The following is a 17,541-nucleotide window of genomic DNA, read 5'->3' on the forward strand; positions in this document are numbered from 1 at the left end:
CTTTCTGTATTAGTCCTTCTGTTCACTTCTTATTTATTGTATACAATGGCTGTATCATCAGAGAATTTCTACAGATAAAATGACTGTACCTTATGTTTGAGGTGTACAGAGGTAGTATAATCCCTTGGGGGGCCTGTTGGTACATGTAGTCACGTATGAGACACAGCTCTGCACCTAAACTGGAGTCAACCAGTCAGACCGTAAGCTGATGGATTCATGCATTCTTTCATTAGTCAAAGCATGAATGCACTAGAAGAATAAAAGAACATGATTCCTATGGACCTGCCTGCAGTGTCCTGTTATCCTGGTGTGTGAACTGCAGAGGATTAACAGTTTGACCAGTGGTCTCAGGTTAGCCATACTATTCTCACCATTGTTTTCATCAGGTGGGATGTCAAAGTGATAGGTTGGAAGTCATTCGGTGCTGTTGATTCCCTTTTCTTGGGGACAGGAACCACACAAGAGTTTTTCCACTCGACTAAGAATCTTTCCACACTGCAGCTCAGGTCAAATATGTAGTGACAGATTTCACACAGCTGCTCAGAACAGAAGTTTCAGTACCTCAAGCTCAACACTATCTGGTCCAGCAGCTTTCCCCGTTTGAGTTTCCTCAGTGGCTTCTTCACCTGGTCAGCAGTGAACGTAGGTGTAGAGTTGCTGGACTGCTCAGTAGGGTGTGGGGATTGTTTGTGACAGTCAGTGGTTGTGTGTGGTCAGATTTGTAAATGTTTAGGTTGAAGGGAGACACTGTGAGTAGTCACTGGTGATTTATTATTGGAGACGCATTGTAAAGTCCTTGACAGTATAAGAGATGCATCCCATTCACATCTCATTGTTTAGACTTAAAGCATCTTCTCAGTGATTGTACAGTGGTGACCACTTCCTAACAATCCTAATGTTTACTGGGTGTATCTTAACTAGGGGCCCATACAGGATAGTGGATATTTGGTTTGGTAGTTGATTGTGGTAGTAGAATTGGTAGTAGATTGTGGTTTGAATAGCCCAGTGGGAGAGCTGTGTCGTTATACAGTGCCTTTAAAAAGTATTCACCCCCTTGGACATTTTCCCGTTCTATTGCTTTTCTAAATTGAATCATGGTCAATCTAATGTTGTTGATTTTTTGCTTTGTTTTTCTTTTTTACAATATTTTTTAAAATTCTATTAAAAGAACTATTAAAATATATATACAATGTAAAATATATCATTGCACAAGTATTCACCCCATTAAAGTGAATGACCTAAATGAAATGGAGATCACCTGAGTGCAGTGAATTTGTCTAAAGTATAAAGAAACCTGAACATCCTCTGAAATTCAGTTAAATTCATCTTTAAGAAATGGAAGAAATTTCATATGGCACATGTGTACATTTGACTAGAGCAGGCCGTCCTCACAAACTGAGTGACCAAGCAAGAAGGAGATTAGTGACAGAGGCCACCGAGTGATTGACTGATGACTACTCTTAAGGAGGTAAATGTTTCAGCAGTTGAAATGGACCAGACTTGACATATGGCAACTGTTGCCCAGGCTCTTTACCAGCCCAAGCTTTATGGGAGAGGGGCAAAGAAAACATGGCATGTGGGGAAACTCAAAGGTCAACCGAAAGAAGGTTCTTTTTGGCCACCAGACTCGATGCTATGTTTGGCAGACACCCAAAACACTGTACATCACCACAAACACATGAAGCATGGAATTGGCAGCATCAGTTTAACTCCTTCAGAGTGACATAGGTGTTGTAGTTGCTCACTTTTTATGCAATCACTTATTTTACATGCTATATTTTTATATAGTCATTGGCATTGCTTTGTGAAGATGTGGGATTTCTTTGTAATTAAGGAGTTGAAAAAGCATGATTGCATTTTAAAAGCAGTAAAAGGAAAAAATATCCTACTTGACTACTTTTTATAGGCACTGTATGCATCCTTAACTTTAGCATACAGCAGATCCAGTGTCCTGTTTTCTGTGGTTTTGGATTCTACAAACTGACTGAATGTGGGCAGACACATAGAGAAAGAAGTGTGATTGAGGTTACTTGACACTGCAATGAACACACTGGGACTTTGATTCTGTACAGCATCAGTATTTGGAAAGGTAAAATGTAAACAGTACAAACAACGGCTTGCAAATACTCATGAGGCAAATTGAATGGACCAAAAGCTACTTACAGGTCAGTGAGGCAATTAATAACTCAGAATATATATAATTGTCCTAATATTGTTGGACTTGTAGATTTACACATAATGTACTTAAGCATATGAAAATGTATCAAATTAACAAATTAATAAAGAGATTCATTCATAAATCTTTACAGAGATAGGAGTCGTGACGTCTGCAGGGCAAATATAGCAATTCTATTTGCTATTACTAGTTTCATAGGGCATTTAACTTCCTTAAAGTGTCTGACAAGTCTTCGCATGCATTTTCAAAATACATTTTGTGCACACAACATAGAATGGATAGATACTGTATCTCAAAGCTAATGTTTTGAATAAGCTTATTTATAAATATAGACAGCAGTTTGTATTGTGCTCAGTGTAATGTATGTTAATTTTACTAATGATTATACTCCTGAACATGCAGGCTAATTTGAAGAAAGCCCTAAAAGAGAATGGGGAGCTGGCACAAGAGTACATTGCACTGCAGAAAGCTCTACTGATCGCCAGGCAAAAGGTTGCCAACACATTACACGAGAAAAACGAAGCTGAAGCCTCACTTCATGATTTAAAGCAGGTAAAAGATCTGCTATGTCACTTAAATATGCTATATTTGCTGCATATAATTTGTATGTAGGTTAGTTTTGGGGTCTGTTTTTGTCTTGTACAGTCTGATAGGCTAACTAAGTCTGGACCAATATATCATGCAACCCTACTCCACTCCCAATTCTGGATGCTTTCACTTCATGACTATGGCACAAGTAGATGATTTTTCTACTGTCACCGGACTTCATGCTTATTGCACCTCATTTATGGATTATTAGTTAGCTTCTATTGAATTGCAAGAATTTGGTATAGACGACAATAAAATCACTGTTATCATCTCTGCATGAAGGTATGCAGAAGTATGGCATATCCAGTCTCCACACAGCCTGTCAGTGCTGGCTGGTTTTAGTTGGGCAGTCAGCAAGGAGGCCACTGCAGTAATCTAATCATGATGAGATAAGCCTTGTGTAGGAGTGTGACAGCTAGTCTCTAATGTTTATGTGTGAGTGTGTGTATTCCTCACCTGGGAAAGCATGGAAACAGCAGCGCAATGGTTTTGAACATGGCAAAAGTGAGGTTATCACTCTGAAACATTCCACAAAAATGTTAATATGACATGCAACCATCAGCAGTGTCTAAGGACTGGAAGTTAAGATGCTATTTGTCATAGCTGCTTTGTGTTTCTGAAGACAAATATATATTCATATAAATGAATTTATGAAGCATGAATTATATGCTTTACAGGCAGTGACTAATATATGGTGACAATGCTGCATATACAGTTGTTGGGCACTCTTGGCTAAATGACACATTTTGTTTTGTTGTGTTTTATTTTTGTTTCTGTCTCTCTAGCTAATTAAACATGAACACAGTATTTTCAGTATCTCTAATGCACATTTGCTCTGTCTTTTATCATGTAAAAAATTTCAAGTTTGTTTGGGTTGTCTTGTAAGCACCCTTGTTACAAATGATTTTCTATTTGCTTCCAGGATTTGATGATATTTTGTGAAATTCTTTTCTCCACCCATGCAATATTGCCATAGCCACTATATATAGCTCAAATCATGATAGATCTGGCAAAGTATTATTTTCATGAAATGAAACTGAAAAGATTACGTTTGGACAGACATCACTGCACAGTGGAATGGTGCCCCACCTTTTTGACACAGCTAAACTTTTATACAGGATGTTTTCTTTACCACAGATCTTCTAAAACTCATTTGATTTAAACTTACAGCCTGATTTGCTAATAAAAATACCAAAGCCTATGCTTGGGGGGTCCAAATGTTTGTACAGGCGAGAGTAACTATGTATTAGAATTCAAGAAAGAAAATTGTTTAATGTTTGATTAGCTACAGAGACTGTGCTACTACAAAATGGCCAATAGTGCCCAAATTTTGCAATACATTGTATGTGTATTGTTGCTGTAAATGTTCTGGAAAAAGCTGTAAAATGGAGAAATTATGTTTAAAATGTAACATATCATATCCTATTCAGCTCAAAACATAATGCATTCTGTATATATTTGTTTAGTTAATAAGATCAACATTAGGGCATACCTATGAATAATCACAGATGGTGTTTTGCTATTGTCATTACAGCACATAACATAACAGATAAAATGTTACCTTTTAGTAGAGTTTTGTGTGATTTCTACAATGCTACATTGTTTTTCATCTATTATTTTTGATTTAGACTAACTCTATAAAATAGCAGTATAGTGTATACATTCTGTAGTATTATCTAGCATTATCCTACCACCAGCAGCAGACAGTACAACTCTGGCAAAAAAGCAAAACACACTGTTTGTTCCCCAAAAGGCTAATACTTCTACAACTCCTCATCTAACTACATGAATGTTATCAAGTGAGAAATGCATGCAAAAGGCAAATCCTGTGGACGGGATTCTCCACGCTCATGATCAAAGCCTGATTTTCTTTTACTCAGTATTCAGCCTTTTACAGTTTGTTGTTTATTTTCAAACTAAAGATTCAGGGTTTTTTTTCCCTATATTCACAGGAGAGCGTCTAATGCACATAAAGGCTGTGAGGGACATGCACTATGCTATAGACAGCCATATGGGGAGGTGGTGATGAATATCTGATATTTACGCATCCACATGCATATTATCATAAAAGCTTTAAGCATTCTACTCTAATAGCGGTACTGTTAATATTGCACATATTTGATACATATAGAAACAAAAACATATAGAATTTAGATGGTGTATAAAGTATATCATGTTTAGGACGCTATTGAACTACACTCTGCAAGTGACACTGGAGAAATAGAAAAGACAAAGCAAGGATTCATTCTTGGACTCTTCTACAGTTTGCACATCCCATTTGACATTTAACTTACATTTAAATCACACTATTATTTATGGTAAGTAATACTTACCAATTTATCAGTTTACAGCACCAGAGTATTCACAAGCCCCCCCCATCCCCCCTCCCCCAGCAGAAAAGTACATTCAAAGGCATGGTCAGTAAGCATTTTTTCCAGAAATGCACATAAAAATACATACAAATTAATTAATACACAAAACATTGTGATTTGATGTGTGTGTCTGTTTACAGACCTATACCAAAGAAAAGCAAGTATTTACAGAAAGCATCCAATACTTTATCTAATCAAATTTACATATACTTCAATAAATGTAATCAGATGAGCTGCTCTAGCTCATTTTTATGTCATGACTATGTACGAAAAACATCACATGCACCCACCTGAGGTTTCGACTACACTGTATTAACCAGAATTCCCTAAAGGAAGAAAAACATCATTTGTTCAGTACAGTTATAGGATTCTATGCAGCTGATGCCCATGACCTGTTATAGGTGTTAGGAAAGGAATACCACTGTCTTTTTTGGTCTCTGAAGCATCTTACATAGATAACAGTCTAGTCTGAGAATGCTTCTTGAAAGTATACATGTCTTTTCCTCTTTTAAGTATTGTTATATTATATTAAAACTAGTTTACACATTTAACATAGTGTTCCATGTGGAATAAAATCCATTTTTTCTTCCTTCAGCAGTTGATGGCTGAGCTAATTCTCGTTAGTTCTTTCATGCTCTGAGGAACACATTGCCAAGCAATGATAAGCTTAAAGGAAGAGGAAAGAGATGGGGCGAAGCAAGCTACAGCATCCTTCAGAATTGAAACCCCCTTTTTTTGACAAAACTATGCTGAAAAGAGAAAGAACAGCATGTATCTCTCGCCCTCTCTCTTTCTTCCCTTCTATTTCTCTCTCTCTCTCTCTCTCTCTCTCTCTCTCTCTCTCTTACACACACACACACACACAAACACACACATGCACACTTCATTTTATTGTCTTCTTCCAGTGGACTCAGAATAATTTCTAATTGCGGCAGGGGGTTCATGACTCTTTGTGTATGTGTAAAATATGTCTTGAGGGGATTGGTATAAAAGTTAAAGTGGTTGAAGTCGAAATATTTTACTCATCAGCTTTGCAGTCACAGAGTTTGCCTCAGCTAGAACAAAACCGCTGAAGCATTTAGAGAAAATTAACCCCCCATCCTGGCAGCCAGATGTGACTGGATTCCACCCAGTGCACATGAGTGGGCAGGGAGAGCAGGAGACTGTGAAATTCCTGTCAGGCCCGTGTACTGCAGAATGGGCTATTGACTGCTTTCTCTATTTCCCTCCATCATTCTTCTTGAACACTGCCATTAATTTCCTTTCCTGCCTTACCAATTCTCTCTCTCCCTCTCTCACTCTCTCTATCTTTCTCTCTCTCTCCCTCTCTCTCTCTCCCTCTCTCCCTTCTTCTTCTTCTTCTTCTTCTCTGTTTCTCTCCTCTCTCCCCTGCTCTTTCCCTCCTCCCCAGCTTTCATTGTTGCAGAGGAGGATGCACAAAGACATGCTGGAAAACTTCGAACACCGCAGCGTCTACAGCCAGGCAGAGCTGGCCCATTGCCAGGCCCTCTCCAACGAGAACAACCAGAAAATGAAAGCCCTCCAGGTATGGGCTGTTTACTACACACACACAAACATGCACACACACACACACACACACACATATATAAACACAGCTATTTGTGTTGAAACAGTCTGTACACACTCAACAATGGGCACTTAGCTCAGATGAATTAAGGATGATTTAGTATAAGAGATCCTATTTGTGTCACATGATAAGGGTTAAATGGATGTAGGGGCTTATTAGACCACAGTAGGAAGGGCACATAAAAGTGGTTCTATCTTCTGTCTCAGGAGTCTGACCTAACTCACTCTCAGTTGGTGTCAGCAACACCCTATTGACTTTGCAGGAATACTCATATGTTGGCATAGATCAGTTGTCACAAACTATGCCTCTATGCAATCATGCAGTCCATTAATGCTGAATATCAAACAGGCCAAGCTTATTACTGAGTTTTTTCTGACATTTTGGCTAGTATTAAGATGTTTGCACCCACAAATTTAATGTCAGTCAGTTACATAAAAACACATTAGACATGGTCATATGTTGAAAATTTGTCAAACAAAATGATGGTCTTTCTTGGTACAGAAATTCTGAAGAAAATGTGGATTCTTAGTAGTGGGTGTGATGTGGGTGCTGTAATGAGGTGAGCTGTGGTGTGTTTGTGGCTCAGTCAAGGGAGGCCAGCTCAGGAAGTCAGCCTGGGGAATGAAGCATGAAGGCGAGGAGTTCTTAGGGATCCTCCAAGTGTGAAGGACAAAGGAGCAGCCTTACTCAACTCTGTCACAGCTTAGCATAGGTCTCCTCCCCCATCCCAACTCAACGCGCATGCACTTACATCGACACACACAGACACACACACACACACACACACACACACACACACACAGTTGATTTAATACTGTAATAACTATAGTCGAATGTAGTCCTGCTGCTATTGGTAAAATGCCTTCCATAGAAAGGGTGTACTGTACTTCACTGCCATTCACTGATCTATGTAGTAAATGCAGAGGGACAGCTTTTGGGTTTGGTTTTGCAGATTGTATGTACAGCATATAACAGGTTTACAGCTCAGTATTTTCGTAGCATCAGTTTGACCTCAACACTTGAAACATGCTTGAAACAGAACACCTTTAATTTAATGCATAAATGCTGCATAGAGCTGGCTTGCTTGATACTGCAGTAGCCATGCAGTCCAACACTGAGAAGACCCATGCTGCACAGTACAGTAGCTTAGAGCATCATCACTCTCCCTGTTTTAACTTGTGTAATGCATTCTGCATAGTTCAGCAGTGACCTTAAAAATCATGTAAGACACTCACTCAGCATATATCTAGAGCAAAGGATTAAGTACGAGTATAGGCCAAAGATACTTGTCAGTATCATTTTGGTTGGTATAGTACATAAAAAATAACCAAAAACCAAAAGCATACTAATAAACTTGAATAAACTTCTTATTTAAACCATATCACTCTGCTATCTTAAGAGTGTGCAGTACTGCTGTAGTGTGGCATAAAATAGCCATGCTCAACATCTCTAGCTCATAAGGGCAGTTTTCAAAAATATGTCAGTACAAAGTACAACCAATATGAACATTTTCACATTTTTAAACAGGTTTCTAGAGTTTAAGCATAATTTAAGCAATGCTTTATGGACTACAGTAAACAGTCAAATATGTTGTTTGATTTTAAGAAACCTGTTGAACAGTCTGACCCTACTGCATAGCATGAAACTGACTCACAGAACATTGTAGCAGGGGGAAGAAACTATACATTTGTAATATACTGCTTAGCATAGGGCTGCTCTTCTCAGTTGATTGGGCCCAATTTACCAGAAGCAAGAGGGTTGTATTACATTGGAGCAGTGAGAGTAGTAAAGTTTATTATATTTTTAATCCAGTCCAGAATTCATAACTGTAGCTAGCCTATGCTGCAAAAAAAAAAAACAAAAAAAAAACACAAATGCATAAAACAGAGTCTTTGCATATCTCTTTCTAAGGTCAAGTCTGACTTGTGTTTCTTGTGTGAAAGAGATGGAAATGATCATTGTATTAAAGAGTATTAAATGTTAATTCAAAGCCATTGTCTATTTATTTGAGTGCCTGCTGACTCAACAAAACAACTGCCATCTTGGTTCCAGAGCTTGGTGCCAGTATTGTAATTTGTATCAACTCTTTACCTAAGCTCTACCTAAGTTCTATGTGCTTAAACATGCTTATTTCTGTTTTTGAAAGTTTCCCAAGCAAAGCAATAGTGTGATATTACAGGATAGCAGGCCTTACACAAGATGCACATTTAGTCACAGTCTCACTGAATTAAAGAGCGTCATGTGGGATTACTCTTACCCATTGCAATAAGACTGTACAAAGCGTCTCCCTACAGTAGGGACAGTTCAGTTCCCGTTTGCTCACTGTGCTGATTTATACTGTACAGCTCAATGTTAACAGTATCATGACATGTGCTATGCTGAATTTAGTAACCTGCTACAGCACCTAAAATGTATTCACCCCCTTGTACATTTCCCCTCATTGCTTTTATAAATGGAATCATTGTTGACATAGTTTTTTTTATAAGAATTTACAAAAAACATATTTAATGTCAAAGTGAAAGCAGATGTCTACAAAGCAAGGTCAACTAAATAAAAAATATATCATGTGATTGCATAAATATACCCCCTAAGTGACTGACCTAATTTAGAGTTCCAGGCACTTGGTTCTGGTAGTCTCACGGTGAAATGGAGATCACCTGAGTGCAGTGAATGTGTCTCAAGTCATTGTAGTATTAAGACATCTGCCTGGAAGGTCAAGACAACAGAACACTCCATGAAACTCAGAGAAATGTTATTTAAAAGTGAGGTTATTTAAAATCAGAGGATGGATACAAAAAGATCAAACCTGGATACCAAATGTGTCTGAAAACAGTCTAATACACTCCTAAGACCATTCCGACTCTCAGGTATCCTGCTTTATCCTCTAAATGGGTGTGATTTGAGCCTCAATTAACTGGAATGCGGACTGTGCTGTGGTGTTTAGCATGCAGGCCAACTTATCTAAATATAGCTAGATAGTGCTAGCTACAAGTCCTAACACGGAAGAACCTGTCTCAATTTGCCATTCCGTTGTTCCCAACACCAGCTCAACTTCAACTTTGCTCTCTCAAACACAAGTTTTTATTCTCAACACTTGTCGGTAGGTCAGCAGTTAGTCAACAGCAGCTGCACCAAACTGTCTGATACTTGTTTGAGCTGTATCTGAGCTAGATAAGCAAAGGCTAGCTTAGCAAGAGGGCTAAAGATCCAAAACCATGGAGAAAAAAACTTTAATGGTAGTTACTCGATCTGAGTCATTCAGCTTTTATAATTGTGCTTTTTATCAGTCGGACTTGACTGTTATAATGCAAACAAAAGTAATACTAATTACATTTATTGAACGACAAATATAAAATTGTGCTTGTCCTGCTGTTTTTAAAATAACTCAAGTTGAGGTGCTACAGAAGTCACGAAAATGTACAACCATTTGTGATACTTGCTCAACTTGCAGCCACTCACCCCCTCACGCCTGGTAATACAGCGTGCCGCGTTAATTCTTTGAGACTCTATGACTGTATGAAAAAAGTATATTCCTCCCAACGTTACTGGATACTACCAGTTCTGTCAAGAAGAGTGGTCAAATGAGTCTCATTACTGTTCATTTAAAACTGCACCAACTTCTTGCTTTTGATGAATGTATACACTGAGCCCCAGAAAAAAAAAAAAAAAAAGTGTGCAAAAGGAAGAAATTTCAGGTCAACTAAGGTCAACTATCACTGCAGCAATCTGGGCTTTATGGCAGAGTGAAGGCCTCATAAAAGACACATGGAAGTCCCTAAATGACTCTCACTCTGACTGTGCAAAACAAGATTCTCTGGTCTATTGAAACCAATATTGAACTTTTTTTGCCTCAATTCTAAGCGCCACGTCTGGGGGAAACCAGGCAATGCTCATCACCTGCCTGATACCATACCTACAGTGAAGCGTGGTGATGGCAGCGTCATGCTGTGGGGGTGTTTTTCAGCAGCTGGGACAGTGAGACTGGTCAGGATTGAGGAAATAGAGCAAAGTACAGAGATATGTTTACTGAAAACCTGATACAGAGGACTTGGAACCTAAGACGAAACTAAAAGGTTACCTTCAAACAAGACAGTGACTCTAATCACACAGCCATGACAACACAGCAGTGGCTTAGGGACAGCTCTGTGAATGTGCTTAAGTGGCACAGCCAGAGCCCTGACTTGAACCTGAATACACACGTGGACAAAATTGTTGGTACCCCTCGGTTATTGCTAATTAGTGGACACACCTTGACTTAACGTCCCTTTGGTCATATTATTTTCAGTGGTGCCATTATTTCTGTCCAGGCCTGTTTAATGAGTTTACTTTTGTAAAAATAATTCTCATTTTTTCATTTTCATAGAATTTTTTTATTTATTACTTTTGTCAGATTCGAGTTATTTCTGTGACCATTGTGGGTTTTTCTTTCATTAACCGAGGGGTACCAACAATTTTGTCCATGTGTGTATGTCTACTGCTGGTTCCCATTCAACCCGATGGAGCTAGCGAAGATCTGCAGAGAAGAATTACATAAAATCCCATCATACTCAAGAAGACTGAAAGCTGTAATCACTGCCAAGGTTCTTCAAAGACAAGTACTCAGTAAAGATTCTGAATACGTATGTCAATGCAATATCTTTTGGGAAATTTGGGGGAAAAAATCAAAATTTTATTTTCTCATTAAAGGATTTTGAGTACAGAATGATGAGGAAAAAAACCTCAAATATATATCAAAAAGTGGAAGAGTTTAGGAACCACAGCAACTTCGACAGCAACCTGTCGAAGTTGTCCTCCTGCAGAGGGACCACCCATAATAATGGATTTAGAATTGGATATCATAGAAACATCTGTAGGTGTAATGTGTAGTAATACCTTTGTTTATATAGTGTACTGCAGCCCCCTGTGTGTTTTTTAAAGAAAATCACTGTCAGTATTTCCTTAGACACTTTTATGTAAAATATAATCAAAGCATTAGGAAATAGCAGTTCACTAAAATGCTATTTTAGTAAAATGATTTGATTTAGGGTTTATTTCCTTCTTTAAACTAAGAATATTGTGACATGGCATTAATTTGAATTGATTATTTGGCATGTAAAATAATAAATATATTTGGAAAATATTATTAACAACAGACCTCCAGGAGTCTGGGTCTAAAGTTTTTGTCTCTATTTATCTCTGACAGGAATGAATGGTGTTTTTAAACATTGCTGCTATTACTTCCTGTATTTTTATGTTTTTCATCAAATGTCACTAGATCTCCTGAATTATGTGAAGTCATTTAGGAGCTGAAACTATGATTGCTATAACGTGTATGCTAATAGATGGTAAAATGCACATTCAACAACAATCCAATGTATTGAGTTAGGAACATTCTTGTTTATCACAGGACATGATAGCTGGGATTTTTGAAAATCCCATTAATTTTTCTCAAAGAGAAATCTATTCCTAATGCGGGCATGATGCTGACTACAAAATAATCAGATGACTTCAGATGTCTATGGTAGGCATTTTAGCACCAACATAACAAGCTTAATACTAAAAGATATTGCAATCTTAGTTTAAGTCCCTTTTATCTTACACCATTTTGTTTATTATGTTGATATGACCTTCCAGTATTGTACTTGGTGGCTAGCAGCTTGAGAAATTGGGAGGCTAGATGGTTTAATTTAAAAGATCTTTCAAATCAACCCTACCCTACCTTTAGAAACATTCTCTGCAACTTTTGAAACTTCTTATCTTAGACACTCAACTGACAAGGCCTGAGCACCTGTAACAAGAAGTGTGCATAACAGATGCCTCAAGCAGACATATATTCACTTTCTCCTGCAATATTTTTCCTGCAGTGTTTGATCAACACTGGCTTTATTTAAGCAGCCAAATTCTTCATCGGGTTGCACAGGCAAAAAGACGCCCACACGCCCACTGGAGAGGAACGCCCATCACAAAACTAGCGCCACTGATTTGTCACTGTGTCTTCCTAAGGCACAAATGACTGCCTCCAACTAGCTCAAGTGGAGTGGAGGGATGTAGTGCAGAGAAGAGGGGGAGAGAGAGAGAGAGAGAGAGAGAGAGAAAGACAAAAAGACAGAGAGGGAGAGAGAAAGAGCATGAGGCTGTCATCTCGTAACGCTACTGCCAAATCGGGCACTCACTTCTGGGTTATGCAAGTTTACACCAGGGATAGCATAATTGACAATTGCTAACAACAGAGAGCAGGGTGGAGAGTTGTGAATGGCCGGTAATAATTGGAGCGGATGCCTGCTGTGCTGCTCTCGGGGGACCGTAATCCAAGATCTTGTTTCTGATATAATTGTTAGTCAGAGAATTTCTGCATGGCTAGGCCAGCTCAGATTCCCAAGCTGGTTGACAGTGCAAGGCAGTTTAATAGAAAAACTGGTCGCTGAGGTTTTTTAAAACAGATGTGCACTGAACCCACATGCACAGTTCACCAGGAGAGGTGCACGCCATCTCTTTCTCCTTTCTTTTCTTTTTTCTTTCTGTCTTGTTCTCTCCCTCGCTCTGCTTTCGCAAAAACAGTAGAGCCCCGGGCTGCTCTCAGTAGGCTGTGGCTGTGAAGGCACAATGCGAGGTTGGAGCATCTGTGGCAGTCTTCTCCAGCACCCTGCTACAGCCAGCTTTGGCTATAGCCACGCTGCCTCTGCTTCCTACTATATTAGTCGTCTCTCATTGATTCCATTTGCTTGCACATTTAAACAGGAGCAGTGTTCAGGAGCAATCGACCACATTTCTGCCTTTCTTCAAACACTGCCAGATGACTCAACTACCAGCCATGATGCCGCAGCAGACAAACAGAAGCCCATGGACAACGATGGATTGAACAAGGCAAAGCCTACAGCAGAGTAATTGGACACTCACCTGTGTACCAGACAACTCACTTATACCCCCCCCCCCCCCCACACACACACACACACTTACACACACCTCCAGCATGCTTCACTCTCTCCACCCTCTCTGCTCCTTGCAGCCCTATCCATAACAATGAAACAGGTGACTTTCATGCTGCTGTCAGGAATGATCTAATTTTAGCTGGGTGAATGATTGCAATTGGCTTTGCCTCATCAGATAATTAATCTATGTCACCATTAATTGGAAAAGAGAATAATTACGGGGCCGTGTTGACAGAAATTCTACGCTTCTCCAGATTCCAGGATCTAATTACACCTACTAAAACCCTGCTGACCTTATCCTGTGGTTAGTATACCTGCATAGCTCTAACTAGTATCTGACTAGGCTATGTCCTTCCTTTCGTGCACACTGTCTCTCTTTTTTCCTCTTTTCTTTTTTTTTTGTTTATTCCCCCTTTTCCCCATCTTCCCTGAGAGCTGTCTCTCTCAATCACTTTTCAATATTCAATCTTAATTTTGTGGAAGTTTAGCATTTTCAATGAGCTGGAGATGAATGATTAATGAATAAATTTAAATGCTTCATTTTGTCCATGGATCATTAGTCAAGTCCTTTGTGGGAAGGACCTGCAAAAAAAGGAGGGAAAATTATTGAGACATTAGCCTCAAGCAATCCAGGGGTAAATAGTATGCGCAGAAGGATGTTGCGTGAGCACTACCCACTGGCATTCCTCAGAACCCCATGAAAACACTACTGTCTTTTCTCATCACATAACAGATGTGCACTGGTGATGAGAGTTCATTTTGGAATGAGTTTCTCATTTCATTTCTCTGTTTTATGAGTACAACATAGGAGCATAGGAATGGCGATAAATAAAGAAATACAATTAACAACTTGCAGGTATAAAGCAAATAGGTTAAAAGAGGTTTCTGTAAGGAGGTATGTACAAATAAAGACAATTATATATAGGTTTAGTGGCTTTGCCATTGTTCAAAAGCTTTCAATGGTCAGCCCTAGCCAAATATTTGAATCACAAAATGTGGGTATGTAAAATCAGCATATCAAATAGTTGCAAGGAATGTTGGCAACCACACAGAAATTGTAGTGCAACACAGTTTTGTCAATATACCTAAATGTAGAACACATTGTTTTTTCAGATGCATTTTGTATGCATGTGAAAGGTCACACAGGTATCAAATTATCAAACTAATGTTGACATAGGTGTGTAGTTCCAAGTCATCATTAGTTGATATATTAGTTGTATGAAACTTTGTGTGTGTGCTGCTCTGTTGCCTTTCAGACTGTCAGAGTGAGCACAGCCAGATTCTTCTTCCGTCTAATGGCAGCCGCTACCACTCCTAAATCTCACTCTAGAGAGTTGTTAATGAAACAAGCCTTAACTATTGGCATTGCAATCATGTCAGATAGGCATACCGCATTGATAAAAAATCAGTGATTCTATTTCTTATGTAAGCACCTGTCCCATGTTGAACAAGACAGTCCTGAAAAGATATGTCCTGCATCCGACAAAAACAAAACCTTTTTTTAAATTATAATATATATAATATATATAATACTATATATATATATATATATATATATATATATATATATATATATATATATATATATATATATATGCTTGCATTGATAAAGTCAATGAATTCATGTTTCCTTAGTGTTGGTACTCTATGCAAAAAGAATACTGAATCCCTAATAGCTTATTTAGATGAAACATCAACATCTTATTTTTAAGTAATTACACCAAAAGACACATGAATAAAAGTTAAGTCTGAATAGATTAGTCATGTGTCTTTTGGTGTAATTACTTAAAATTACTTAAAAATAAGACTGTTTCATCTAAATAAGCTATTAGGGATTCAGCATTCTTTTAGCATAGAGTACCAACACTAAGGAAACATGAATTCATTGACTTTATCAACTGAATAGAAATTACATTTCCAAAAAAGGGATTTGGAAAGTTTTTTTGAACTATTCTTGCAAAACTGTCACATCCCAAAAACTGGGAAACATGAATTAAAATAATATTTAATTATAAAAAAATGAAAGTATACTAAATATATAATAAAATACTAAATAATGAAAACAAATTGACTATGCCAGTCAACTATATATTACATAGCACTAGTTCAAATGTAATGTATCTCTATAGCTCTATATATTTATAATGGACATCATCACAATGCAGATTTACAAAAAGCCAGGTCCAAGCTCCTAATTAGCAACACAAGGGCAACAATGCCAAGACTGAAAAGGAGAATCCTCCTTCCTCTAGAGGGAAAAATTACAGTTACAATGAGAACTGTTTGAATTATTCTAAAGCATTAAATAGAAGCATTCAACCCAATCAGTGAAACACATTAAATATTGTTAGAAGTCCATCTAAGATGATATAAAAAATTGAATGAATCTGGTGGAAAATATCTCATAGAAAGTCTCTTTGTAGTCCTTATTTTACACAAAAAATCCACAGCTTGGTTAGATTATTCCTTGTTCTATGCAAAACTAGTGTTCAGTTTAAATTAGTATGCTGCTGAGGGTAAATATTCCAAGCTCCATAATATTTAATTGTACAGCATTGTCTTATACAGCATTGCCCTACTGCTGTCCTGTATATCTCACATATGATATAGGACAACAATGTTCATGACATTCAGAATTAAACTCTATACTTTCACCTCTGTTCCTGCTGTGTTCTGCTTTGTAGTGCAGTGACTCTTGGTGGTCTTGGTGTAACTGTCTCTCTTTGTACAATAAAAGCCTTGTTCCCCTGTGCGCTCCGGATGCCATGGTCATGTTTTGAAGGATGAAGTGTCTCTCAGCCATCTCTTCCAATTCGGGCAGCCATATTTTAAATTAGTACACTTCCCAAACAAATTTATCTGCTCACCCTATCCTTCTAATCAATTCTGCTAAATAAATGACATCAAACCTGTAACGCCACTGTCATTAATTTAACCAGAAAAGTGCATCGAACCATGCACTAGTAGGTGCTGCTCAGATGCCAGTAATGTTTCACAGACATACATTTATGCACACACATGCACCATGACCAAAATCTACAAACTCAGATATGACTTCCTTTTGTAATTCTAAATCAAGGGTGTATGAATGCAGAGATGTAGTGTATATCGACTGCATAGTATTGCATAACAGAATATTTGTATGGTCCATGTGTAGTTTATGTATGTAAAGGCATTTTGTTAGCAAGATGAACAACTGTGAGCATTAATAATTAGGATATTGTCACTGTCACACAAAAACCTGGGATCTCAAAAATGGCAATTCTGCAGGAGAAGGAAAAGGTTTTATTCCATGTAATTTTGGAGCATTTCTATTGGTCTATTCACCATGATTTATTTCAGTGTAAAGAACAACCTGATTTAAATGATGTCAAAACAGAAATTTAAATTATGCGAAATGAAAATACATTTTTTGCGTGATAGTGACAGTATACTATATTATCTCATTTACATATGATATTATATACATATCATATACTATTTTTATCTCTTATGCATCAAGTTTGCCCTCTGTATGTGTAGGGTTTGATGAATACATCCCCTTGCCAATAATACTGGCCAATGTTGAGCTCACAGTCAGTGTTGACAAAAATCCAAATACTTAGTGGCTTGCTTTATATTGTAATTAACTGACACCTCTGATATTACCTTCAAGCAGAACAAAGAAAGAGAAACAAGAGCTACTTAGAAAGCAACAAAACTGCTGGGAACTGCTGGTAAACTCTTTGTAGTGTTAAAAACTAAAAAGAAAAACATTTCTCATTACATAATTTTAGGATTATAGCAAAGTATGGCATACATAAAATATTTAATTAAAGGCTTATGAAGACTGGGTTGTTCCGTATTCCGTAAAGTATTCTGCTTTATTTATGTTTACATTCACCTATAGTGTGAACATCCACTTTAAGC

The 17,541-nt window shown here is 37.8% G+C and overlaps 1 protein-coding gene across 9 annotated transcripts in view; it reads left to right on the forward strand.

Annotated features, from left to right (window-relative positions):
* The window catches only part of ccdc178 (coiled-coil domain containing 178), a 39,200-nt gene extending 24,080 nt beyond the window's left edge, over positions 1–15,120 (forward strand). For 6 of the 9 annotated variants that reach the window (XM_072680258.1, XM_072680261.1, XM_072680262.1 and 3 more), the window contains 3 exons: positions 2,579–2,728; positions 6,548–6,682; positions 13,442–15,120. In XM_072680258.1, the coding sequence (XP_072536359.1) occupies positions 2,579–2,728; positions 6,548–6,682; positions 13,442–13,588 (432 nt within the window). In that variant the 3' untranslated portion in view covers positions 13,589–15,120. Of the gene's footprint in view, positions 1–2,578; positions 2,729–6,547; positions 6,683–7,225; positions 8,715–13,441 lie in introns of those variants that run through there. The other 3 variants (XM_072680264.1, XM_072680263.1, XM_072680265.1) reach the window with 3 other exon arrangements.
* Positions 15,121–17,541: the final 2,421 nt, after the last annotated feature.

Source organism: Salminus brasiliensis, chromosome 5 (assembly GCF_030463535.1).
Source record: "Salminus brasiliensis chromosome 5, fSalBra1.hap2, whole genome shotgun sequence".
Taxonomy (NCBI): domain Eukaryota; kingdom Metazoa; phylum Chordata; class Actinopteri; order Characiformes; family Bryconidae; genus Salminus; species Salminus brasiliensis.